Source organism: Cucurbita moschata, unplaced genomic scaffold (assembly GCF_002738365.1).
Source record: "Cucurbita moschata cultivar Rifu unplaced genomic scaffold, Cmos_1.0 Cmo_Scf00003, whole genome shotgun sequence".
In the NCBI taxonomy this organism is placed as follows: domain Eukaryota; kingdom Viridiplantae; phylum Streptophyta; class Magnoliopsida; order Cucurbitales; family Cucurbitaceae; genus Cucurbita; species Cucurbita moschata.
In genome coordinates, this window is record NW_019268519.1 from 3,532,604 (window position 1) to 3,558,563 (window position 25,960).

The 25,960-nt window shown below is 40.1% G+C and overlaps 3 protein-coding genes and 1 long non-coding RNA gene across 9 annotated transcripts in view; 3 read left to right on the forward strand and 1 right to left on the reverse strand.

Moving 5' to 3' along the window:
- LOC111432971 overlaps positions 1 to 4,227 on the forward strand; it is an 11,171-nt gene extending 6,944 nt beyond the window's left edge. For all 4 annotated transcript variants that reach the window (XR_002708712.1, XR_002708711.1, XR_002708713.1 and 1 more), the window contains one exon: positions 3,837 to 4,227. This is a non-coding gene — a long non-coding RNA (uncharacterized LOC111432971). The remainder of the gene's footprint in view (positions 1 to 3,836) is intronic.
- A 900-nt stretch (positions 4,228 to 5,127) lies between these two features.
- Positions 5,128 to 19,376, forward strand: LOC111436922 (myosin-17-like). The gene is made up of 39 exons (XM_023074717.1): positions 5,128 to 5,724; positions 6,861 to 6,989; positions 7,437 to 7,580; positions 7,682 to 7,827; positions 8,617 to 8,773; positions 8,869 to 8,927; positions 9,252 to 9,411; positions 9,501 to 9,650; positions 9,727 to 9,863; positions 9,949 to 10,095; positions 10,272 to 10,373; positions 10,448 to 10,505; positions 10,591 to 10,692; positions 10,779 to 10,816; positions 10,950 to 11,076; positions 11,158 to 11,328; positions 11,412 to 11,543; positions 11,677 to 11,786; positions 11,890 to 11,950; positions 12,569 to 12,746; positions 14,199 to 14,404; positions 14,508 to 14,627; positions 14,745 to 14,843; positions 14,954 to 15,175; positions 15,563 to 15,702; positions 15,912 to 16,029; positions 16,122 to 16,172; positions 16,248 to 16,328; positions 16,417 to 16,587; positions 16,681 to 16,836; positions 16,925 to 17,131; positions 17,236 to 17,373; positions 17,457 to 17,527; positions 17,637 to 17,736; positions 17,817 to 17,873; positions 17,956 to 18,012; positions 18,096 to 18,176; positions 18,601 to 18,680; positions 18,770 to 19,376. Exons 1-39 carry the CDS (start codon positions 5,722 to 5,724, stop codon positions 18,891 to 18,893), a joined length of 4,590 nt encoding a protein of 1,529 aa, XP_022930485.1. The 5' UTR covers positions 5,128 to 5,721; the 3' UTR covers positions 18,894 to 19,376.
- Positions 19,377 to 19,978: 602 nt separating this feature from the next.
- On the reverse strand, positions 19,979 to 23,958 carry LOC111441076 (protein bem46-like). 3 transcript variants are annotated; one of them, XM_023077986.1, is made up of 9 exons: positions 23,857 to 23,958; positions 23,454 to 23,731; positions 22,267 to 22,302; positions 21,975 to 22,053; positions 21,788 to 21,842; positions 21,585 to 21,701; positions 21,259 to 21,423; positions 20,888 to 21,131; positions 19,979 to 20,367 (listed from the first exon to the last, which is right to left on the reverse strand). In XM_023077986.1, the coding sequence occupies exons 2-9, from the start codon at positions 23,689 to 23,691 to the stop codon at positions 20,336 to 20,338; spliced, it is 966 nt and encodes a 321-aa protein (XP_022933754.1). In that variant the 5' UTR covers positions 23,692 to 23,731; positions 23,857 to 23,958; the 3' UTR covers positions 19,979 to 20,335. The 3 variants fall into 3 exon arrangements, with proteins under 3 accessions (XP_022933754.1, XP_022933756.1, XP_022933755.1); XM_023077988.1 differs by lacking the exon at positions 23,857 to 23,958 and having other exon boundaries at positions 19,979 to 20,457; positions 23,454 to 23,806; XM_023077987.1 differs by lacking the exons at positions 19,979 to 20,367; positions 23,857 to 23,958 and adding an exon at positions 20,573 to 20,812 and having other exon boundaries at positions 20,855 to 21,131; positions 23,454 to 23,806.
- A 1,549-nt stretch (positions 23,959 to 25,507) lies between these two features.
- LOC111441086 (vacuolar protein sorting-associated protein 2 homolog 1) overlaps positions 25,508 to 25,960 on the forward strand; it is a 2,458-nt gene continuing 2,005 nt past the window's right edge. Inside the window, exon 1 of the mRNA XM_023078004.1 lies at positions 25,508 to 25,740. Within this exon, the coding sequence (XP_022933772.1) occupies positions 25,704 to 25,740 (37 nt within the window). The 5' untranslated portion in view covers positions 25,508 to 25,703. The remainder of the gene's footprint in view (positions 25,741 to 25,960) is intronic.

Sequence of the window (25,960 nt, forward strand, 5' to 3'; positions counted from 1 at the left end):
GGTAAGAAGCCATGGATGTCCCACGGGCGCACGCGCGGGAAAGATGGGAATCAAAAGAAGGAGTCGACCAATGGCAGGCCGATCCAATGCTCGAACTGTGGGAAGAGAGGACACCTGAGCAGAAATTGCTGGAGCAAGCTGAGGAATAAGGAGAAGGCCGAAAAGGCCCAGGCCCATGTGGCTCAATCCGAGGAGGACGAGCCAGCTCTCTTCATGGTAACCGCATGCGTCCCCAATTTCGATTCCAAATCCGACGACGATGTTGAACCCAAGAAAGAGCTCCAGTTGGGCGTAGCAAAGCTGGCACCAACTGGGGAGCCAATTCAACTGGAGGAGGAGCGAGTGTTCGCTCAGATCGGCGAAAGGGACGAGCAACACGAGCACCAGCAATGGATCCTTGACACAGGGGCAACAAACCATATGACCGGGGCTAGATCTGCGTTCTCCGAGCTCGACTCGGGGATCCGTGGGACGGTGAAATTCGGCGACGGCTCCGTCGTCGAGATCGAAGGGCGCGGCACCATCCTGTTCGTCAGTAAGGGAGGCGAGCATCGCAAGCTGACCGACGTCTACTTCATCCCGAGGCTCAAGGCTAACCTTGTGAGCCTGGGTCAGCTCGATGAGACAGGCTGCTTCATTTCCATCGAGCGCGGACTACTGAAAATCTGCGATAATCAACGACGGCTGCTCACGCAGGCAAGGCGCACCACAAACCGTCTTTACATCCTGGAGTTAGAGATAGACCAACCCGTTAGCCTCTCGGCCAAGACCGAAGAGGTATCTTGGAGGTGGCACGCAAGGTACGGACACTTAAACTTTCCTGCCCTAGAAAAGCTACAGAAGAAGGAGTTGGTGCACGGCTTGCCAGAAATCAAAGGCGTGAACAAGCTGTGCGACGGGTGCCTCATCGGCAAACAGAGGCGCACACCCTTTCCGTCTCGAACAGCCTACCGAGCCGATGAGCCATTGGAGCTTGTACACGGCGATATTTGCGGGCCCATCAAGCCGGCGACCCCAGGCGGTAAGAGTCTCTTCCTCCTGTTAGTCGATGACAAAAGCCGCTTCATGTGGCTGACTTTGCTGCAAGCGAAAAGTGAGGCGGCAGAGGCGATTAAGCGCATTAAAGCGCGAGCGGAGGCCGAATGTGAGAAGAAGATGCGAGTGCTGCGCACAGACCGAGGCGGAGAATTCACCTCGGCAAGTTTCAATAAGTACTGCGACGAGATCGGCATACAACGGCACCTAACGGCGCCCTACTCCCCCCAACAGAACGGAGTGGTAGAGCGCCGAAATCAGACCATTGTCGGGACAGCGAGGTCATTGTTGGTGACGGCCGGGATGCCTGGGAGATTCTGGGGAGAGGCAGTAATGACGGCTGTTTATCTCCTCAATCGGTCACCAACCCGAAGCCTCGACGGGAAGACGCCATATGAAGCCTGGTACAACAAAAAACCAACAGTACATCATTTTCGCGTGTTCGGCTGCGTCGCATACATGAAGGTAACACGTCCTCATCTCGCCAAGCTCGATCCCGGGGGGCTGAAGGTCGTCTTCATCGGCTACGAACCCGGGAGCAAGGCGTACAGACTCTATGATCCTGTGGGGGGGCGAGCTCACGTGTCTCGCGACGTCGTCTTCGACGAAAGCACCTTCTGGCAGTGGAATGACGTGATCGAGACAGACCGTAATCCAAATCAATTCACGGTGGAGTACCTCGTCACCGAGCCTGAAGAAGGAGGAGCCCAGCATCAGGAGACGTCACCGCCGCCAGCAGGTGCACCACCTGAACCAGTGGAATTCGCAACACCACGGACTGCGGATTCGACGCTGGATGCCGATCACGATACTGATCTGGAGGCTAGGTACCGGAGGATGGATGACCTAGTGGGAGGAGGTGAACCACCTGGACTAGCAGCGCGCGAGCTCGAGGAAGTGGCCGAACTACATGCCGTCAGTGCAGATGAACCAAACACCTTCGCCGAAGCAGAAAAGAACCCGTGCTGGCGGAAGGCAATGCAGGAGGAGATGACATCCATCACTGAGAACCAGACGTGGAGTCTGGAGGATATGCCACCGGGACACCGAGCCATAGGGCTCAAATGGGTCTTCAAACTGAAGCGCAACGAAAAAGGAGAAGTTGTGAAGCACAAGGCTCGTCTGGTGGCGAAGGGCTACGTCCAGAAGCAAGGAGTGGATTTCGAAGAGGTATTTGCGCCAGTAGCAAGGTTAGAATCCGTTCGTTTCCTGCTGGCAATTGCAGCACATCACTCTTGGGAGGTTCACCATATGGACGTAAAGTCTGCTTTCCTTAACGGAGAGTTGAAGGAGACCGTCTATGTTCGACAACCACCTGGCTTCCTGGATAACGACAACCCTAATAAGGTACTGCGCCTGCACAAAGCACTCTACGGGCTTCGACAAGCCCCACGAGCCTGGAACGCGAAGCTCGACAGTACCCTACTGTCACTGAATTTCAAACGTTGTGCCTCTGAGCATGGCATGTACACGTACGGCCACGGCAAAAAGCGACTGATCGTGGGAGTGTACGTCGACGACCTCATAATCACTGGAGGCGACGTGGGAGTCCTCGGAAGGTTCAAGAAGGAGATGTCGAAAAACTTCGAGATGAGCGATCTCGGTGTGCTCAGCTACTACCTCGGCATCGAAGTGCAACAGAACTCTTCCGGCATCTCCATCTGCCAAAGTGCATACGCGAGGAAGCTGCTGGACACAACTGGGCTTGTGGACAGTAATCCTACCAGGACGCCAATGGAGGCCCGACTTCAACTAAGGAAGGCCGGCACTACGACGACAGTCGACTCCACCAATTACCGCAGCATTGTCGGGAGTCTGCGCTATCTGGTAAACTCTCGTCCTGATCTTGCTTATTCTGTTGGATATGTGAGCAGGTTTATGGAAGCACCTAGGGAGGAGCATCTAGTGGCTGTCAAGCGCATCCTGCGCTATGTAGCCGGAACCAGAGGCTGGGGCGTAAGATACTGCGCTGGGAGCGAAAAGGAGAAACTCAAACTGGTCGGCTACAGCGATAGTGACATGGCCGGTGACGTTGATGATCGTAAGAGCACCAGCGGAATGATCTACTTTCTCTCAGGCGGCGCGATCTGCTGGCAATCAACAAAACAGAAGGTAGTTGCTTTGTCTTCCTGCGAAGCAGAATACATCGCCGCTTCGATGGCAGCAACTCAAGGGATCTGGCTTGCACGACTAATGGAAGAACTCATCGGGAGAGAAAGCGATTCACCAATGCTATACATAGACAACAAAGCTACGATCTCCCTGATCAAAAATCCAGTTTTGCACGACCGGAGCAAGCACATAGAAACCAGATTCCACTACATTCGAGAATGTGCAGATCGAGGGCTCATCAAAATTGATTTCATCCGAACAGAGGAACAACTTGGAGACATTTTCACCAAATCCCTGGCGCGGGTGAAATTTGAAGAACTACGCTCAAAGATCGGAGTTCAAATAATAAGGTACAGCTTTTAGGAGGAGATTGTTAAATAAAAGCTCTGCCTTATTTAGTTAGGTTTGTCAAAACATATGAGTTCACGCGAATGGAGGAGCGTGATTCTAGGGGCCATTGTTTTGGCAGAGTGGCGGAGTCTTCGTCCACTTATTCTATTTTTGTATATTTAGTTTTTCTATTTTTGTAATTAGATTTATTATTTAAACCATTCAACGGATGTAAAATAAAGATATCGAGTCTTCAGCATTACCAGCGAATCTCTCTCTCTCTCTCCTTTTACTTCCGCTAATTTTTCCTTCGAAGAAACCTTCGGCCAATTTTTTCGTCGACATCCGATTTGCCAGAGTCAACAAGAGTATCCGATGGGGCTGGTGTGGAGGCTGGGCGACAGGCTAGTGTATCCGATGACAAGAGTATCTCCCTGTACGATTACATTTGAAGCAGACAGATGCAGGGAGGCAAGGACAATGAGTAGTTTTCTAGAAAGCAATCGGTGCCACCGCTTCATCCATAGCTGTTGCCCACACTAATATTCGTTCTACTTCTATGTCAAGTTGCTTGTCTTTTTAGTCATGAATCAGCGACATTATTCTGTTGCCAACTTGTTATCAGCGTTCATTTGCTACCTAGATTTGGAATCAAGGGCAATGGACCCCAAATTTTATTACAGGAGAAAGAAGCGCACCAAAACTTTGAAGCCAGACTGAATAATGAAAAGGGCTATAGACATGTTAATACACTAGACTTTAGAACCTTATTTAGGGGACTTCCTTGGGAGATTATGCAATCGGATCCATCAATACGACGGTCGTGCATGAGGCAACTTCGATTAAAAGGGATGCAAACATAGCAATCCTAACGAAAACTTTTCATTTTGAGACCCGTAATACAACCCACTATGAAACACTCTCATTTATAAGTAAGAACAACATGAAAGGGCCTCCTCCCCCGCTGGTATTTTGCCTATATTGTGTTTATCGGGGGACCCTCGATCCGGAAGGTATGCCACGACTACTATCGAGATATACATGTCCTGCCCTATCGTGATGATAAACGGCTCATCTTGTCGTGACCTTCTCTTGAATTCTCAAAACTTTTGTCGCTTCCTCCATCAAAAATCAAATAAATAGAGAAAAGCCGGCTATCGAAATCGAGTGTTCAAAAATTTAAAATCAAAGTTTAGACGGCTAACATCAGTTCAACTAGAGAAGACCAAGAAAAGTGGTTATGGACGGTTAAAATTCAAACCACTAACGGTTGGGTAGATAATTCATATTAGTTAAATTAAATTCAGTTTATTATAACTTACAAGTAGAAATTATTAACAAAGTAAGTGGTTAAATATATAAAAAAAACAAATTTATTACAAAAATAATTGAATTTTAACGTCAGGTAAAACGGCCAATGGTGGCGGCGGTAAAAACCCAAGAAGCTGCGATGGCAATTGACGTAAATAAAAGGAAAAACAAGGGCAAAAACCATAGCCTCCTTGATTAGCTCTCTAATGTCGGGTTTAGAGCATAATAATGACTAATTGAGACACACGGTATACGGAGGCCACGAATGTTGAACTAACCAGCAGCCCTCTCTTCTATACCAACGCCACCATCTCACAAACCCAACAAACAGAATACTCCCCAAAATCAAATTGAACAAAAAAATTTTAACTTTTAGAGAGAGAAATCTTACAGCACAGCCTAGAGAGAGAAACCCCCTTCACACCCAAAGGAATTGCTTCAACCTTTTCGCCTTAGTTTATAAACAAAACAATCTCACCTCAGAACCAGAAGCTTTGGGAAAAAAAAAAAAAGGGTAACCCACATAGAAAAGAAGGAAGAACAACAAAAAAAACTTCGCGGCAGCTTTGTTTTCTTCCTTTCTCTCTGTTTATCGCCTTCTTTTAAGTTCCCAATTCAACCTTCTGTATTTGTTTTGTCGATATTTGGTATTCCATTTCTTACCCTTCAGCTGCTTCAATCCGATCTAGCTTTCCGTGTCTGGTTCCGTTTGTTTCGGATGAGTTTGCGGCGGAGGAAGTTCTTTTGAGGGGATTTTATTGATACCCTTTTGCGAACTCCAGCTCTTGTGGGTTTGTTTTTGGCTATATCAGCTGGTGAAGCTTTGTGGGTACTTGTGCGTTTTGTCCGATCTGGGTCGTCGAGTATTTGGTTCCTTTTGACTCCTTTCTGTCTTGGATGAGTTAACACGGAAGATCGCCGTTCATAATCGCCATGGTAACGTCAATGAAATGATTGATATTTGTTTTGTTGACGTTGTAATTTGCTGGATTTACTCGGCTTTATGACCATTTTGACTTGAATTCTTTGTATGTTGGTTGGATAGCATGCTGCTTTCGTTTTTTTTTTTGAGAATAAAGTTGAATTTGGACTTTGAACTTGTACTATTGGGTGGAGTTTTCAATGGAATGTGGTTCTGACGCCATTTTTTTGAGCTCAAACTATGTTCTTAATCCGTGATGGTTTCATTTCTACTCCTCCAGATTAGGGATTAACATCAGGGACATTTCCAACTATGAGTTTAAATTGAATACGCTAGATTGTAATATGGAATACCTCTGGATAATAAGAAAGAGAACAGCCAATTCGGCCGATTTTTCGGTTCGGTGCAAATAAACGAAGTGATTATTTCGATCGGTATTTTGAATTGGCTTGTAAATCAAATGGTTGTTGGTGTTTTGTTGACTTGTGACAATCATTTACTTTGTGCCATTTTTCAAGCCTTTTCATCCAAATGTGTAATATTCGACTAACGTACCTAGTGATTGATTTAGAGTTAGGTTCAGGTAAGCGTTGATTCATATAAACGGTAGGATTCTTGAGCGATGTTGATATAATACTCTTTTAGTGGTCTCAATGGAACTCAATCTTTATGGTTTATAACCTAATAGTTTTGTTAAGTTGGAATGTGCTAAAATTTTATAGTTATCATTTGTCATCGAGCTATGATTGCTATTAGAGTTCTTCCTGGTGTTGTTGCCATAAATTCGTTCTTATGATCATCGTCTCTACGACATGTTCCATCTTTAACTATATGATTACTTGGGTATTACTTGTTATCTCTTATGCATTGCGAGTGCTCGTGTGTGTATTGATGACAAGAATTGAAAAGTGAAAAGTAGAGAAGAGGAGAAAATAATTAAGAGAGTTTCACCCAAGTGCAATTTATGAAGATAAAGTATCTTCTTTTTTTTTCTTTTGTGAAATTCATGCTCTAGATACCTCTGTTGATTTATATTAGGATGAAGTAAAAATTATGTTTATGATAGTCTTTTCGATTGCATATGTTTATTGAACTGAATGTTACTACTCTTCGAACACTAATATGCCTTTTACCACGTTTCTGTAAGCAGAGTGGACCAGTTAACATCATTGTTGGTTCTCATGTCTGGATTGAAGATCCAAAACTAGCATGGATTGATGGTGAAGTTTTTCGTATCAATGGAGAGGAAATTCACGTCCGGACTACAAATGGGAAGACGGTGAGTCATGCACTCAGCTCATGAATTAATATTCATGTCAGCATGTTTCAATGCTAAATTTAAGGAATAACGAACACTTGTTAGCACAATAGATGCGTGATACACATTAGCTGCACAAAGTAAACTAAATAGGCACATAATGATATAGGACAAAAATAATATAGCCTGAGAACGAAATACATCAAACTCATTTTTCAAGCATATAAATCCATAAACTTATTGACTTTTTAATAAATGTGTCGGGTCATGTCCGTATCCTAGATTTTTAAAAAAGAACATGTTGTCATGTCCATGTTGTGTCGTATTCATATCTCGTATTTGTACATGTGCTTCTTAGGTCAATAGTATGACAATTCGTGCATGTGCATTTGATTTGGTTCAATAATTTTTCTTGAAATGACGATCGAAGCTGGGCCCATTAGACTGATACTTGACTATTGATTGCAGGTTGTTGCAAATATATCAAAAATATTCCCCAAGGATACCGAAGCACCTGCTGCAGGTGTCGATGACATGACAAAGTTGTCATACTTGCATGAACCTGGAGTTCTGAGCAACTTGGCTACCAGATATGAACTCAATGAAATCTATGTAGGAAATCATTATCTCCTCTCTTTGTGAATACAGTAAGAATATTTCCAGATAACGGAGATTTGTATAAATTGCATATCATACCTTTAACATCCTTGCAGACATACACTGGAAATATACTTATTGCCATAAATCCATTCCAAAGATTACCCCATCTGTATGATACTCACATGATGGAACAATACAAAGGAGCTGGATTTGGAGAACTAAGTCCTCATGTCTTTGCAGTTGCTGAAGTGGCATACAGGTAAGCTTCCTTTTCTTATTTTGGATTTTCTTTAGGAACGGGGGATAGATGCGGTGTAACGGCCCAAGTCCACCGCTAGCAGATATTATCCTCTTTGGGATTTCCCTTTTGAGCTTTCCCTCAAGGTTATTAAAACGCGTCTTTCAGAGCCAGACATCGAGTGGTGTGCCAGCGAGGACACTGGGCCTCCAAGGGGGTGGATGTGAGATCCCACATCAGTTGGAGAGGGGAACGAAGTATTCCTTGTGTAAGGGTATGGAAACCTCTCCCTAACAGACGCGCTTTAAAACCTTGAGAGGAAGCCTAGAAGAGAAAGCCCAAAGATGACAATATCTGCTAGCGGTGACTTTGAGCTATTACATGTGGGATAACAGATGGGGACTACTCATTAGTTTCGAAATTTTTAAGTAGCTTAAGTAACAATTCAATAAACTTTTTTATCCTTTAGTTGTCGTGAAGCCTATGATTTCTTGGTTTAGTTGTGATCTTAGATTAATTTGTCGGGCATCTACTAATGCTTCCATGCATGCATTCTCACACCGTCATAAACTTGATGGAAAAAAGACCGAAAAGAATGAAGTTTGACAAAAACTTCTGTTCGTTGCTACTTGTTAATATTCGTAGAATCTAAATTTTTGTTATGGGTTAGCAAGGTTTTACAAAGGCGTGTATTTCGTTTCTTCCATTAGAATTTGGGTGGCAATATAACTTTGATTTAGGTGGAAAATGTAGTTAACCGTGCGTTTCCTCCACCGTTTTGGCTTAACTAGCTTCTTCTGTCCATTGTAGGGCAATGATTAATGAAGGAAAAAGCAATTCAATTCTAGTTAGTGGAGAAAGTGGTGCTGGTAAGACTGAGACCACGAAGATGCTCATGCGGTACCTTGCATACCTTGGAGGCCGATCTGGAGTGGAAGGACGAACAGTTGAACAACAAGTCCTGGAAGTAAGATAAGGATCTTTTTACTATGCATAATAGAGAACTACTGTCACTCTCATAATTGAAGCCTGTGATGTTTATTTCTTTCTATATCCTCCCAGTCCAATCCAGTTCTTGAAGCATTTGGCAATGCGAAAACTGTTAGGAACAATAATTCAAGGTGAGTTTTTCTATTCCGAGGAGTATGTTTCGATTGTTTAATATTGAATAGAAATCATTCAATTTTCTCCTCTCACATTTGTTTGTAGCAAGCTCCATGAAATTTGAAATTGATGTACTTTTCACATGTCTATGAATATGTAATTTATCTGTGAGAATATCAACTTTATAATCATTTCTATAATTGATGGTCATCCAAGCCTCGATGCTCGATATATATTCACTATCACCGAATGTTCTTGTGCAAGGGACAGAACATTCTTAAATGCTGCACACTTATTCAAAAAGTTTATGCAATAGTTAATAATTTTGGTGTGAAATGCAGTCGCTTTGGTAAATTTGTTGAGATCCAATTTGACAAGAGTGGGAGAATATCTGGGGCAGCTGTCAGAACTTATTTGCTCGAAAGGTCTCGAGTATGTCAGATCTCAGATCCTGAAAGAAACTATCATTGCTTTTACCTTCTCTGTGCAGCTCCTCCTGAGGTATAATGTTCAACTTTAAAATCGTAAATGATCCGCACGTGACGGTAACTTATACCTCTGATTCTAATCTATGCATCAACAAAATCCAGGAAAGGGAGAAGTATAAATTAGGAGACCCTAAATCGTTCCACTACTTAAATCAATCTAAATGCTTTGAGTTGGATGGAATCAACGATGCCCATGAATATCTTGCGACCAGAAGAGCGATGGATGTAGTTGGAATCAGCGAGGAGGAGCAGGTTAGCTTTCAGTAATTTTTGGTGTACTCGTGCTTCTTATCACATCCAAATTTTGATAATAAATAATCCATTTCAGGAGGCAATTTTTAGGGTTGTAGCTGCAATTTTGCATCTTGGAAATGTTGAATTTGCAAAGGGAGAAGAGATTGATTCTTCAGTCATTAAGGACGAAAAATCCAGATTCCATCTCAATACCACTGCCGAATTGCTTAAGTTCGTTCCCTGAAAATTTCCACAAAAGATGTTTTAGTCATTATTAATACTTCAAAAGCTATCATTTTCTAAATGTTTAATTTAGGTGTGATGCAAAGAGTTTGGAAGATGCACTGATTCAACGTGTTATGGTAACGCCAGAAGAAGTTATAACTCGAACTCTTGATCCTGTTGCTGCATTGGGTAGTAGGGATGCCTTGGCTAAAACAATCTATTCACGGCTCTTCGACTGGTAATCTAATCTCTCTAGTCCTGAGGTTGGGTTCAGACCTCTAGACCTTCCTTCCCCGTTCATTTTCTTCTTCTCTATCAGTAATTTATCAACCTAGAAGGATATTTCAGGAGTCAGCATGTGAATGATTTATCGTTCTTGACTCTTCTCCGTTCTTTTTCAAACCTTTCCTGTAGGCTCGTGGAGAAGATTAACAACTCAATTGGACAAGACCCAAATTCTAAATCATTGATTGGAGTTCTGGATATATATGGATTTGAGAGTTTTAAATTCAACAGGTAATGGTCACTTGTGCATTCTCGAGTTAGATTTTTTATGTTTTCTTGCAATTGATCGATTCTTTTTCTAACAGCTTCGAACAGTTCTGCATCAATTTTACAAATGAAAAACTGCAGCAACATTTCAATCAGGTTGGTTGACTTGGATGTGTAAGATTCAACATAGGACACTACCTACGTACTCGATTGAAGTTTTTGGTTAATTGTGTATATGCAGCACGTTTTCAAAATGGAGCAGGAGGAATATACCAAAGAGGAGATCAATTGGAGTTATATTGAGTTTGTTGATAACCAGGATGTCTTGGATCTTATTGAAAAGGTGTGCAACTCTTCTTGCCATCTCTATCTACACTGTTATATATCTTATAAGAGTTAAGTAATTAAAATACAGCTCTTCATTCACAGAAACCTGGAGGAATTATTGCTCTTCTGGATGAGGCCTGGTATGGCAGCTAATTTTAATCAGTATTAACTGTTTCATCTACTCCATGGTGTTTACTAATTTTATGATATAATGTCCAAATGATCTTGATTCATCCTTCCATTCTCATGTTTCATTGTTTTTGATTCATACAGCATGTTTCCTAAATCTACACACGAAACGTTCGCTCAGAAGTTATACCAGACGTTCAAGAACAACAAGCGCTTCATTAAGCCTAAGCTATCTCGTACTAGCTTCACAATATCTCATTATGCAGGAGAGGTCAATATCTTAAGTTTGTTCTTATTTTTTTTGCTTCATGCTTAAATTCATCCCCTCTCAAAAGTTCCAAAAATGCTTCAGGTGACTTATTTGGCAGATCTATTCTTGGACAAAAACAAAGACTATGTGGTAGCAGAGCATCAGGCCTTATTGACAGCCTCAAAATGCTCCTTTGCTAGAGCTCTATTTCCTCCTCAACCAGAGGAATCATCAAAATCCTCAAAATTTTCTTCCATCGGTTCACGTTTTAAGGTACGATTGCTCTTTTCTTTTCTTCGTTCATCTTTTTTTGAAGTTAGTGTCTAATCTAAATTTTACAATTCTTAATTGTGCAGTTGCAACTTCAATCTTTAATGGAGACCTTGAATTCGACAGAACCTCACTATATCAGATGTGTCAAGCCAAATAATGTGCTCAAGCCTGCTATATTCGAGAACTCAAATGTTATCCAGCAATTACGTTGTGGTGTGAGTATACTATACGGTGTCGTTTTGCTCTGTTGTACGCCTGGACTTTATCTGGTTTTATCCTTTAAAAGATTTAGCTATAGGATAACCTACTCTTTTTGTTAATCTTATGTGGTTCTTTTATACTATTTAGGGTGTTCTTGAAGCAATAAGGATCAGCTGTGCTGGATATCCTACGAGAAGAACATTTTATGAGTTCCTCCTACGTTTCGGGGTTCTTGCACCTGAAGTTCTGGATGGGAAGTGAGTCAATTTACTACTCTATGTGACATAGTTCTCTCTTAACAAAATTAAAGAAAAAATAGGGGAAATAAGTTTCCTATATTCTTTGTGCACATCTATGCAGCTATGACGACAAGGTAGCATGCCAGATGATCCTGGATAAAATGGGATTGAAAGGTTATCAGGTGATTTCATTATGTCTTTTAACTATTGCTTTGGTTGGATTTGAATCATATGGCTCGAACACGCCCATATCGTTTATGAAATTAACGTCTTGAAAGCCAATGGGATTGGTAGATTGAAAAAGTTGGCTCCCAAGATATTTCAATAACTAAGAAATTCTCGTTTCTTTTGCTTAGTCGAATCATCGCTTCACTAACCAATCCCTTTTGCTGATAATTTCAGCTGTGTGAAAAAAAATTGTTGGATGACTGCTAGAGCAGGGATTTTTTGTGTATCTACTCAACTTTGCTAATTTCAAGCCTTTAATATATGTGGAGTATGGAAAACCTCATCCTTCTATTGTGTTTAAATATATATCCTTTCGAATTTTGAGTCGGGTAGCTTAGGTTCTATGTGCTTTCGTGGTGTTGGGTATCCAAGTACTCGATTCTATTACAAATGATAATAATACGTTTTTCTTTAGTATGAACGATAATACTTGTTTGGGACTCGAGAATCTCATATGAAAGCTTCTGAGTGCTTTTTAGTATCTGGAGGTTTTGGGCATCTCCTAGGAGGTTTCTGAAACCTGCCGTTTTCGGGCGGAGACCAATTTATCTGTTATCTCTTTGGTTGGTCAGATTGGTAAGGCAAAAATCTTCCTGAGGGCTGGCCAGATGGCTTCTCTGGATGCAAAGAGAACAGAGATGCTTAGCAACGCTGCCCGAACTATTCAAATGCAAATTCGAACATTTATTGCACGCAAGGAGTTCGTTGCATTACGTAAAGCTGCTATACAAGTGCAATCATTTACTCGAGGTATTTTCTTCAAATCTCTTAGGAAGTATGTGTGTTCGGGGCTGAAGATATTTATGTAGGTGGATTTAATTGGTTTTATGTGAAAAATGAGAGTCCTAATCACTTGTTAGTTAATTGCTCCTCTGTGAGAAGTTCTTGGGAGAAACTCTTGCTGATTTTTTACCTCAGTTCATGATGCCTTCCTTGACTGACAAGTTCCTTTAGATTAACCTCACTTTCTCCATGAAGAGCTGTTCTTCTTTGGTGGTCAAGTATTTGGACGGTTTTTGAGAAATTATGATGGCCAGAAACAGAATTTGTGAGATACCACCTCGGTTGGAGAGGGGAACGAAGAATTTTTTATAAAGATGTGGAAACCGCAGACGCGTTTTAAAACCGTAAGGCTGACGATGATACATAATGGACCAAAATGGACAATATCTACTAGCGGTGGGCTTGGGCTGTTACAAATGGTATCAGAGCCAGATACCGGGTGGTGTGCCAACGATGACGCTGGGCCCCGAAAGAGGGTGAATTGTGAGATCCCACATCGATTCGAGAGAGAAACGAGTGCCAACGAGGACGCTGGGTCCCGAAGGCGGTGGACTGTGAGATCCCACATCGATTTGAGAAGGGAATGAGTGCTAGCGAGGACGCTGGGCCCCGAAGGGGGGTGAATTGTGAGATCCCACATCGATTGGAGAGAGGAACGAGTGCCAACAAGGAAGCTGAGTCCCGAAGGCAGTGGATTGTGAGATCCCACATCGATTGGAGAGGGGAATGAATGTCAGCGAGGTCGTTGGGCCCCGAAGGGGGGTGGATTGTGAGATCCCACATCAATTGGAGAGAGGAACGAGTGCCAACAAGGAAGCTGAGTCCCGAAGGCAGTGGATTGTGAGATCCCACATCGATTGGAGAGGGGAATGAATGTCAGCAAGGTCGCTGGGCCCCGAAGGGGGGTGGATTGTGAGATCCCACATCGATTGGAGAGAGGAACGAGTGCTGACAAGGACGCTAGGTCCTGAAGGCGGTGGATTGTGAGATCCCACATTGATTGGAGAGAGGAACGAGTGTCAGCGAGGACGCTGGGCCCCGAAGAGGGGTGGATTGTGAGATCCCATATTGATTGGAGAGAGGGACAAAACATTCTTTATAAGGGTGTGAAAACCTCTCCCTAGTAGACGCGTTTTAAAACCTTGAGGGGAAGTCCGGAAGGAAAAGCCTAAAGAGGACAATATCTACTAGTAGTGAGCTTGGGGTGGTAGTTGTAAATGTAGTTGTAAATGTTTGAGGGAGTTGATTTGATGCCCAAGGGATGTTACAATAAGAACTTATGCAATAATCTTGCTTTATATCTTTTCCTTTTGGTAGTCATGACTTGCTGGAAAGAGATGGTCTAAATCTCTTAACCCTTTCAAGAGTTGGGTATCTAGTTCGAAGTTCTAATGTATGTTTGTTTCAAACTATAATCAGGTGTATTGGCTCGAAAACTCTTCGAGCAGTTGAGACAGGAAGCAGCAGCTTTAAGAATCCAGAAGTGTTTCAAGCGACATGTTGCCAGGAAGTCGTACTTAGATTTGCTCTCATCTGCAACCACATTGCAAACAGGGTTAAGGGCGATGAAGGCTCGTGATGAGTTCAGATTTAGGAAGCGTACGAAGGCAGCAATTATCATTCAGGTGCTGTTTCTCCTTTGTTTAGGGCGTTTATGTTTTACTAAGTTAATTTGAAGCTCCTAGATAATTGGTCTGGGGATTCTAACTTTTCTTCGGTGACTTGCAGGCACGTTGGCGTTGTCACATGGCATATTCTTACTATACGAGACTCCAAAAGGCTGCATTATACACACAATGTGGTTGGAGGCGACGAGTTGCACGAAAGGAGCTAAGACAACTGAAAATGGTTCAAGCTTGTCACTTTTTTGGTCTAATATTTGTATTGTAGTTAGGATAACTGTTGAATGAAGAACGCTGTGAGGAATAAACTAAGGTGCTCATATATATATTTATATGCGTGAAGGCTGCAAGGGAAACTGGTGCACTCAAAGAAGCAAAAGACAAATTAGAAAAACGTGTAGAAGAACTTACATGGCGCTTGCAACTCGAGAAGCGGCTGAGGGTAATTTCTTGATTATTTTCTCGTGTATTGTAACATGTGGATCTCGGTTCGTGAAACGAAGTACTCATTCAGCAGCAATTCATATGCTTGTTTTTCCCTTTGAATTTTAGACTGATCTGGAAGAGGAGAAAGCCCAGGAAATCGCCAAATTACAAGACGCTTTGCACGGTATGCAATTACAAGTTGAAGAAGCCAACGCTCAAGTTATCAAAGAGCGAGAGGCGGCCAAGAAAGCTATTGAAGAAGCGCCTCCGGTCGTCAAGGAAACTCCTGTTTTTGTTGAGGATACTGAAAAAATCAATTCCTTAATGGCTGAGGTGGAGAGTTTGAAGGTAGGTTACAACTATTTAGCCGATTGGTACTTTTTGGTAGGGAATATTTCATCACTATATGCATAATAAACCTAAATCGCCGCACCTAATTGATCAAGAAGTTTGCGATGAGTGGCACGGGTTCTTTTTTGATTTCTAGTGCTGTTATGGTATATAAGTTCAGTCGAATTAATGGTGACGAGGTGAGGCTGATTGCTATTGCGCTACCGTAAGAGCAATAAGCTAGTCACAGTGTGCTCAATCTTGCAATCTTGGACGATCCGAGGAAATATAATGGGGGATAAGAGGGCATCGGGTCTGGGGTTGATCATTAATTCTTTTTCAATGGTAAAGTTTCTTAAATTTTTTTCTCGAATCTCGAGGATACTCTAACCCGGAGATTTACAGGCTTTGCTGCTGTCAGAGAAAAAGACATCCGAAGAGGCGAGAAAAGCATGTACAGATGCTGAAGCGAAAAATGTGGAGCTGGCTAAAAAACTTCAAGATGCAGACCAAAAGGTGGATCAACTTCAGGAGTCGGTGCAGAGGTTCGTAAGAGATTAGATCTTTGCCTCTATTTTTTATTTATATCCAATTGAGTTTCGACACGGTATTGTGCTACTTTAATATGCCTGGCTCGTCCGATTTCTTTATCTGGTGGTGTCAACTCCGGTCACGTGATTCCTTCTCTCGACTGTACGAAATTTCTTATATATGCTTTAAAGTCAATAACATGAAACTATCTTCTCTACATCAGGCTTGAAGAGAAGCTTTCAAATTCCGAATCAGAGAACCAGGTACTTCGTCAGCAAGCCTTGACCATGTCGCCAACAGGAAAAGCTTTATCTGCGAGACCGAAGTCGGTGATCATTCAGGTAGAACGTGATGATATTCATATGATACTTTGGTCTTTTCAGATAAACTATGAATTCTAAGAAACCCCACCAATTTTTGGTTGAAATTTCAGAGGACACCAGAGAATGGAAACATTCCACATGGAGAAGCCAAAGTATCATCTGTAAGATAAATTAATTTTTATGATAACAAAAGAACAACTTCTCATATATCTTAAATTGTACACGTTGCGTATCAGGATACAACTCTAGCATTATCGACGATACGTGAACCTGAATCAGAGGAAAAACCACAGAAATCGCTTAATGAAAAGCAGCAGGTAAGAAGAAGAAACCTGAGAGCAAATGTGTTCTTCTTGGTGTTCGAGATTAATTAGTTTGTTTCTTGTGACGGATTATCGTGTTCAGGAGAACCAAGACCTGCTAGTGAAGTGCATAACACAGGATTTGGGATTTTCTGGAGGCAAACCAGTTGCTGCTTGTGTTATATACAAATGTCTTCTTCACTGGAGGTCGTTCGAAGTCGAAAGAACGAGCATATTCGATCGAATCATTCAAACAATAGCTTCATCCATAGAGGTGAGCATTAGCACTGTAACGCTTGTCTGGTAATCGAGATAAATGAAAGTCATCTACGTATCGTTGACACGTGTAGTTTTCACTCTGCTGAAGGTCCAGGATAACAATGACGTATTAACTTATTGGTTATCGAATACGTCGACGTTATTGTTGCTTCTTCAACACACTCTCAAAGCAAGTGGGGCTGCTAGCTTGACCCCTCAGAGAAGGAGAACTGCTTCTTCTTCTCTTTTTGGAAGGATGTCTCAAGTACAATAACTATCTATATTCTTTCAGGCCTTTATACTTTTTGTTATTCCGTCTTAATCACCTCTCGTTTCCGCTCTGCACGTTATAGGGATTAAGGGCTTCTCCACAAAGTGCTGGACTATCATTTCTAAGTAGCCGGGGGCTCGGTAGGTTGGACGATTTTCGGCAGGTCGAGGCAAAGTATCCAGCTCTGTTGTTTAAGCAACAGCTTACAGCATTCCTGGAGAAAATATATGGAATGATAAGAGACAACCTCAAGAAAGAGATCTCGCCTTTACTTGGATTATGTATTCAGGTAGCTCTCAAATCTTATCATTCCTCCAACAATGGACGATAAAGAAACTGCTGTTAGAACGTTATGTCGATGAGCCGGAGCTTCATTTATTCATTTCAATGCAGGCTCCTAGGACGTCACGAGCAAGCTTAGTGAAAGGACGCTCCCAAGCTAACGCTATTGCTCAGCAGGCCTTAATTGCTCATTGGCAAAGCATTGTGAAAAGTTTAAACAATTATTTGAAGATCATGAAAGCAAACTATGTGAGTTCTTGAGTTCTAAGTTTTAACAACATCTATCATCTTTATCGTTCGTATAGCCGCAATCTTATGGCCGATTTTGTCAGGTTCCTGCATTCTTAGTCCGCAAAGTCTTCACTCAGATATTCTCGTTTATTAACGTTCAACTATTCAACAGGTAATGTATTCATACTTGACATTTTGCAATTGCATCGAGTATTTACAGGCCAAATGTCGATTTTTTTCGCTTCCAAAAGTTTAAGACGTCAATTTAATTCGTTCTGCAGCCTTCTTTTGCGGCGCGAGTGTTGTTCGTTCAGCAATGGAGAGTATGTCAAAGCTGGCTTGTCTGAATTAGATCAATGGTGTTCTGGGGCAACTGAGGAAGTCAGTAATCACAAAGTGATGTTTAGTTTATTCTCTTAAGATCATTTATTTGTCGTTCGTAACGACCTCGTCCTGTACAGTATGCAGGCTCGGCTTGGGACGAATTAAAGCATATTAGGCAGGCTGTTGGATTCCTTGTAAGATTTGTCGATAACCTCGATTCTTCTATTATCTACGACTATGTGTACCTTATTTAATACGAACTCCTGTCCTTCTCAGGTCATACATCAAAAACCGAAAAAGACGTTGAACGAGATAACTAAAGACCTATGTCCTGTTAGTGCTCTGCTTCTTTGTCTCTTGTTTTGCAAATGGTTTCAGCCTTTAATCCATATTATTCTATATGCTCTGCTTCTCAGGTGCTTAGCATACAACAGTTATATAGGATCAGTACTATGTACTGGGATGACAAATACGGCACACATAGTGTATCCTCGGAAGTACGTTAACTTCGTCGAATTGGTTCTCTCTTAACTTTTGAATTACTGTTTCGTTTGATTCTCGGGATTCCTTCGTTGAATTCGTTCTCTCTTACCTTTTTAATTACTGTTTCGTTTGATTCTCGGGATATCTTCGTTGAATTCGTTCTCTCTTAGCCTTTGAATTACTGTTTCGTTTGATTCTCGGGATATCTTCGTTGAATTCGTTCTCTTAGTTTTTGAATTACTGTTTCGTTTGATTCTCGGGATTCCTTCGTCGAATTCATTCTCTCTTAGCTTTTGAATTACTGTTTCGTTTGATTCTCGGGATACCTTCGTCGAATTCGTTCTCTCTTAGCTTTCGAATGACTGCTTCGTTTGATTCTCTGGATTCTCGGATCGTTGTAGATTTATCTTTATTCTGATACCACTTTTCGAAGAACAGGTTATTTCGAGTATGCGAAAACTGATGACCGAAGACTCCAACAATGCTATTAGCTCATTCCTGTTAGATGATGACTCTAGGTACAATCTTCATTCAAATTGCTATAGCCTGCCAGTGAATTATGTATGGTTTGAGTTCCATTATTTGATCCTGCTTCTTCTGGATTCAGCATCCCATTTTCAGTGGATGACATCTCCAAATCAATGAAACAAGTAGACGTAACAGACATCGATCCTCCACCGCTGATACGCGAAAACTCAGGGTTCGGGTTTTTGCTTCAACGTGCAGAGTAGTAATGCCTATGTGATCACGACGATCATGGTGAAAAACTTACAACATCAAGTGTTCCTGTGCATATACTCATTGTTTGTCACCATTTCATGTGTATAGTTCATATCAAATTCCATCGACCCAGCGACCGAGTTCGGATGGTCGTCTGGGTCGAATTTATTTTGCCTCTCGTGTCATATCGACACAGAGAGGGGTCTTTGTCTAGAACCCATGTTCCCCAAGTGTGATCATGGGTTCAGAAAACCATCACCTTTGCAGTGGTATTTCTTATATTCATTTGGTTTTTTTTTCCAACGGTCTTGTAGTTTTAGAGGGCCTCTTTTTTGGGTTAGCTTATGGAAGCAAAATTTGTATTTAGTGTGATGTAATTTTATTTTATTTTTTTTTAATTTTTAAGTATTTGGTACAGTATTTTGTGTTCTTGTTGCTCATATTTAGTACTTTTAGGCACCAAGAATAAAGAAGTTGGCAACTATTATCATATATTATTCACATCTATTACTATTTTTTTTTAAATTATTTTAAAGCCTTGGTATTGAGATGATTTGGTATTTAATCGAATGAAAATTTATTTCCATTTTAATGTCGGGTTGAATCCCGAAAGGGAAAGTTACTATTATAAGCATGTGAAAACCGCCCAAAGATACTATTATTTAAAGGCGAGTTGATGGCATATACAGGTTGGATGGGGTTGGATCGGTAACCTGAGCAACTTGAATCAAGTTCACAATCCAAAATTTCGGGTTTGTTGAGTTGTGTTGGCAATTTGAGCAATTTAAATCAAGTTCACAGCTCAATTAGATCTAAAATTTTGGGTTTGTTGAGTTGTGTTGGCAACCCGAGCAACTAAAATCAAGTTCACAACCCAACTAAGTTGTCAGATCCAACGTATCACTAACGTTATTTACAAATGAAAAAATATCTACCTACGAACTAACTCGAAGTTATCGATTTCTAAATACATAACCCAATCTAAATCGAAAAAATTATAACCCAAACACAACTTTTATGGGTTGGGTAGGTCGGGTTGAAGTTGACTTCTATTGAATTTTGTGAAATAATGATAATAAGTTCCAGAGACACTAAGAAGGTAAAAGCACATCACAACTTCTGTCCCTTTCTTCTCAATCAAATTCCCAATTCAACAAAAACATCAAATTGAGAATCAAAGGCAAACAGCATTTGATTTCAAATGCATAATACATAAAAACAAAAATTTGGCTTCATTTTTTTTTCTTTCTATTTGCCTTGGAAATTATCATACAACTAAAATTAGTTGCAGTCTTTGATAGAACATATCAAAGGGCACTCTCAGACTCTGCCATACAACCCTAAAAACCAAAAAAAAAAAAAGACCCAAAAAAAGAGGCCTACAAGTGAATATTTGATTACTACAGCAGCACATTCCACTAGCTCTGATGATTCTTCTCTACTAGCCAACTTCTCAGAGAAGAGACGACAGGGAGCTTCTAGTTCCTGGATATGCCAAAATCAATTTGGAGAAGAACACACCAAATCAATATAATTCTAAACCCCATTTCCCAGCAACTCATCTACTGCCAAAAGCTGAAACCAGTAATAACGATCCGTAAACAATCAAAGACAAGAGGGTTAAAGCTTGCGTCGGTTCCTGCTTCCAGAAACACGAAACAATGCGATACCAAAAAGGAAATGTAATGGGTAATCCAAGGTACAGAAATATGGATGTATGGCAAACGAACAGTTCAATGCTTATACTCAAGAGTCTGGTTATCTTCATTCCACAAGATATGGTGAATTGTGTCAAGTGTTTCTAAGATTCAGAAATGTGGATGAATCTAAAAAGAACATGAGTATGATTTTCAACCACTCCCATCTTTTCTTTATATTTCTTCCATTTGAATGATCTATCATGCTCTGTTTACTAAGAACTTGAGGGAAAGAAGTTTCATCATCAGGTATGCAGAAAAATTCATGGAAGATACTCTATTTTTTTCTTAAATAAGAATTTTCGAACCTTTGTCGTCTCCTGATGATTCACTTTCTCTATTATCCAGTACATTCTTATCAAGGAACTGCTGGATTGTTCTCCAGTAATGATCACCACCAGCTAACCAAGTGTTCATATGCATGCCGGAGGGAAAGTCGACAAAGAGACAACGGTTGTTATGAGCAGCTGCTTTGGCATACAGCATCTGCATGTGGGTTGGGGGAACCATCTCATCTTGTAATCCAGATAAGAAAAGAATTGGCTGCTTAATCTGCAATGATATGATTTCAAAGAGAGCTAATTAAAACTAAAGCGAGCAAATAATGCCAATAAGATTAAGAATGTACGTTTTTTTGGTCAAAAAAACAAGTTTTGGATCACTGTTGTTTAAGCCTGACCTTGCCAACTACGTCAATGGTGCTCCATGGAGAACGCACAAGAAAATTAAGAACCTTGGGACCTCTTGATCCAGGGCCTCCAATGAACCACTTTAGAAAGGGTAGCAAAACTCCAGCCATATCCAAAATTGATGTAAAAGTATTTTCTAATATCAGTGCGGCAACCTGCAATTCAGAATCTGGTAAACAAACAACAAAATGCAGAATAAAAGGCACAAAAAAGTCAAAGAAGATCAATTTAACATATTCTAATGTAGGTTATAACAGTAAAAAATCCCTTGCAACACTGGACATTGAACATTTAGATTGTAAAAAACCAACCGTACCTTGTCAGGGTTATTTTTGGTAAGAACAGCTCCAACTGCACCCCCAAGTGACCTTCCGAACACTATTATTCTAGACGTGTCAATATCAGTCCTTTGAGAAAGATGATCCAATGCAGCCTACTCAAGTAAAGCAAAATCGTAACGTTTTTAAGTACTCTTGTTGAAAAGACAGAATAGAAAAAAGAATTAAACCCGAAGCACACCTGAGCATCTCGAGTAATTCCGTGCTGAGAAGGATAACCATCACTTGCTCCATAACTGCTTGAGGTCATAGGGCATCAGTGACCATTTCATTAAAGTAGCAGCAGTATATATCAATGAACATATTAATGCAGAAATGTATTAAAAGAACAAAGGAAACACTTGCCACATTTATGTAAAATAACATACCCTCTATATGAAAGCATGAAAACATTGCACTGTAACCTTTGTATCATGATGCGAACCATTTCAAGACGATGGGCAATGTCTAGAGCAGGAAGTCAAGGTAAACAAATAGTAATTGAACCCAAGAAATCATCGACGTATTAATAATTTTCACAGACAATTATTTTATTTAGCCAACATTATGAACGAAATTCTAATCTAGGAAGTATGAAGATTCAAACGAGCTAGAAAATCTAGTTAAAAAGAATTTTCTCATGTCTGATGTCCACAGAGATGGTCATAACAATCAGGATACTTCCAGCATTCTCTTGGAAAAAAAGGATGGTAGGACCTGCAAAACAGTAGCACCACAATGTAAGTCTTGAAAAGTTACCTCACATTAAGGTACATACGGAAGCCCAGTGAGGGAAAAGAAAAGTAAGAAGCAGAGGACAGTAAATTATGCTGTCGGAGACTCGGAGGGGGAAAAACAAACAAATATACAATTAATAAAAATAACCAGGAAAAATTACTGATTCCAGACGCGGCGGGGTATCGGGAAAATTGAAGCCATCTTATCATATTTCTAACTTTTGTCTTTCTTGTTGTTACATTTGTGGCGTGCAAGGCGATAACGAAATGTTCCTACAGAGGAATCGGGAACCACCCCATTTTTAAATGGCCCCTAAGAGGGTTGAGGCTTATTGTGACTTAAGAAATGGAGATTTTCCCTTGTAGGTTCTAACTTCTTGTCAAATTTCCATCTGCCATTGTATCGGACTGATGCATATTTAAGCTCTAAGTGGTTGCAGGTTTTTCGAAGCAAAGGTTCGGTAGAGTTCGAAAATAACAGTTCTACAAGTTAACAGTAGTCCTGTATCGATCTAATGAAAAATTTCACTTCGGTTGTGCTCAATCTAACTCCTAAACACTTCAACCTTCAACAATCAGATTAAATTTCACCACTGCCCATTTAGATCCAGCATGTGATACCCAGAAACATGAATGGCAAGTTCCATGTTCATTATTTGGCTTTCATTATTGAAACATTTGAAAGAACTTCTACATTCCAACAGAAAAATCGTGCACCAGCCATCCAACAGTCTCTCATGCACCCTCTCAATCATCCTCAATTCCCCCAATCCAAAATGGATCCGCCATAATTTAGAGTTAAACTTAATTACCACGTATTTGAGCAACTAATCATCCAAACTTAATGATCGACCCACCATCCCAACAAATTTAAGCATCATGCTCTTCCCTCCACTTCAGAACACAAAATGAATTCATCTCCATCACTAATGAAATAATTCAACCACAAAATGCAAATAAGATCCACCTCGCCGAGTTCCAGAAATCAGCTCAGAGTCGCAAAAAAATTGGGAAACAAACACAACAAAATCACCAAAACCCTACTGGAAAAATCATTGAAAAAAAAAAAAAAAATCTCCCATCACAAAAATCAACGCACCGAAAGAGAAAAGAAAAGATAAGAATCAAAACCTCGGCAATCGGGGAAGAGCTTGATGAACCACGAGTGAAGGCGGACTCCATCGGAAGATCGAAGCCAGACATCCTCATAAACAAGGCGAAGCCGAGACGGGTTAATCGCGTAAGATTTGGTAAGTCCGGGAAGAACCGGCACATAAACCAATCTCTCCTGGAAGGCAACCAGTAACGCCATTCCGGCGACCATCAAACCTCCGACACCATAGAGTAACGCACTCACATAAGAAACCATAACTCGATCTCCCCTTGCCGTTGGTTTTGCAGGTTTTTCCCTGGATTTGAAAATTGAAGTTCAGAGTCAGTTGATGAAGGGGAAATTCACAAGATTTAAGGGAGGAGAGAAGATGTAGGGCCTGAAAAGGGAATTCGGGTTTTGAAGTTGGGAGTTAAATTAAACCGGGTTGGTGGCTTGATTTGGCGTTGGGGTTACACAGTGTGAGCCTGTTCCTCGCACAGTGACATCGGCAGGCAAAGCTATGGCTATGGCGCTTAGCTGCGTGAGCTTTGGACCACACTCTACCAAAAAAATGGAGTCTGATTGCGTGGTCGATGCTCCTTCTGAACTTTTTTTTTTTTTTTTCTTTTTAAAATATAAAAAATATTAAATTGTTAATATTTTTTTTTTAAATACGCATTAATTTTAAAAAGGGTTTAAAAAATATAATTTAATAGGTATTTCACTCAAGGTTTTAAGCATTTTAAACTTTTTTTTTTCTTTTATTTTTTTTACTTCAAAAATAATTTTATAATTATAAATTTTTAAAATTAATCAAAAAGATAATTTTAGAGAGGTCTATAGATAATTTTCTATCCATATATTGACGGTAAAAAAAATTTAAATAAAGGTTAAAGAGGTTAATACTACCTCTAAAATTTAATCCATATTTTTTTAACGAAGTATTTTTGAAACATTATTAAAAATTTAAGAACATTTTTTTTAATATAAATAATTATAAAATGAATTTTTGAATTTTTTTTAGAGAAAATAAAATAAAAATTTAGAGATATTTTTATTATTATTATTATTATTATTGGGAGTAGATATATAGAGTAAAGTGCCAATAATAAAAATCAAATAATTGATTGTTTTTTATTCACAAAAGTGAGAATTTTCACCTTTTGATCTGTCTCAGACAACCAATAATAAAATTAAATAAATTAATGAAAATTCACCTTTTTAAAATAACATTAAAAATAAAAAATAAAATGGTGTGTAGAAAGTAGTTGGAGACCATGCTGCCAAACAACCTTTATATCAAAGAGTTAGCTGGTCAATAAAGCAATACACCAAAGACCAAGTTGAGAAATTACAAAATTAGTCATGGAGAACATTATATTTTCATTTTTATATTTTATTTTATTTTTTATGCAATTCGCTCGTAAACCCTAACCATAGATCACTTCAAACAAACCTAAAAATAAAAAATAAAAATAAAAACTCCGAGAAACCTCTAGTTAAATTAAAGTGATTAATTCTTGTGAGACAAACATGATTATTCATAGTGGTATGATATTGTCCACTTTGAGTATTAACTCTCGTGGCTTTGCTTTGGGATTCCCCGAAAACCTCATATCAATGGAGTTAGTATTTCTCACTTATAAACCCATGATCATTCCCTAAATTAGTGGACGGTATCATTACTAATCATAATTTTAAATTATAATTAAAATAATGAACGTTTAGATAAAAATGTCTAATAAATATTTAAACGGGTTTAATAAAATATTAAACATATTTATAATTATTAAAAGTTTTAAAATTAATTGAATACAAAAAAAGAAACTTAAATACTAAAATCAATGTAAAATATTAAATTAAGTTTTTTCTTTTTCGCTGTGAATTAAAAAATATATATATTAGACAAAAATTAGTTCACCCTATTGGACCTAAACTCAACGAGCTTTGAAGCCCATAGATTTTCACGGCCCATTTAGGCCCACGCAAAGGATCCAAAAACTAAAAAAAACTGAAGATGGAGTGGGGCCCACAATTTCTACTCCCATTTGCTGACGTGTGGATTTGAGATATTTTCATATTGGAAGAAGAATTCTCTATTTTATATTCCAGTTAGCGTTAGCAATACCGCGTAAAGGAAGTTTCTGAGGAGACCAGAGACGGAGGATTCTTGAAGCCATTATCGAACCAAAACGATTGATCAGCTTGGCTCTGATCTAGTGAGAATTTGATACATTCGTTTCCGCTGTCTCAATTCACCGTTTCTTCGTACAATCCGATCGTCCGCTATGAGTTTGTTCTTTGGCAAGCGCAAAACTCCGTCAGGTATGGTCTTCGATCAGGATTTTCTTCTTCTTTCCGATGAACTTTTCCGTTCTCTTTGCTTGCAATTTTTTACTTTCTACTTCTTTCTGGCGGAAGTGTTTGAATTTGTTGCAATCAGTAGTTGAGGTAGTTAGTTTTGATATTGTTGTTTGTCTTTGATGCTTTGTTAATGTTTGGATTTCGAGATTTGAGCTTCAATTTTCCCTGTATACTGGGGGGG

Excerpts from the sequence above, each read along its gene's own strand:
- LOC111436922 (XM_023074717.1), top strand. Across the intron at positions 17,374-17,456 it reads AGATCATGAAAGCAAACTAT|GTTCCTGCATTCTTAGTCCG; the intron begins GTGAGTTCTTGA and ends CGATTTTGTCAG. Across the intron at positions 17,737-17,816 it reads GTTCTGGGGCAACTGAGGAA|TATGCAGGCTCGGCTTGGGA; the intron begins GTCAGTAATCAC and ends CGTCCTGTACAG.
- LOC111441076 (XM_023077986.1), bottom strand. The coding sequence starts at position 23,691 with ATGGTTTCTTATGTGAGTGCGTTACTCTATGGTGTCGGAGGTTTGATG. Across the intron at positions 22,303-23,453 it reads GCTCTTCCCCGATTGCCGAG|GTCCTACCATCCTTTTTTTC; the intron begins GTTTTGATTCTT and ends ACTGTTTTGCAG. Across the intron at positions 21,132-21,258 it reads CCATTGACGTAGTTGGCAAG|ATTAAGCAGCCAATTCTTTT; the intron begins GTCAGGCTTAAA and ends ATATCATTGCAG.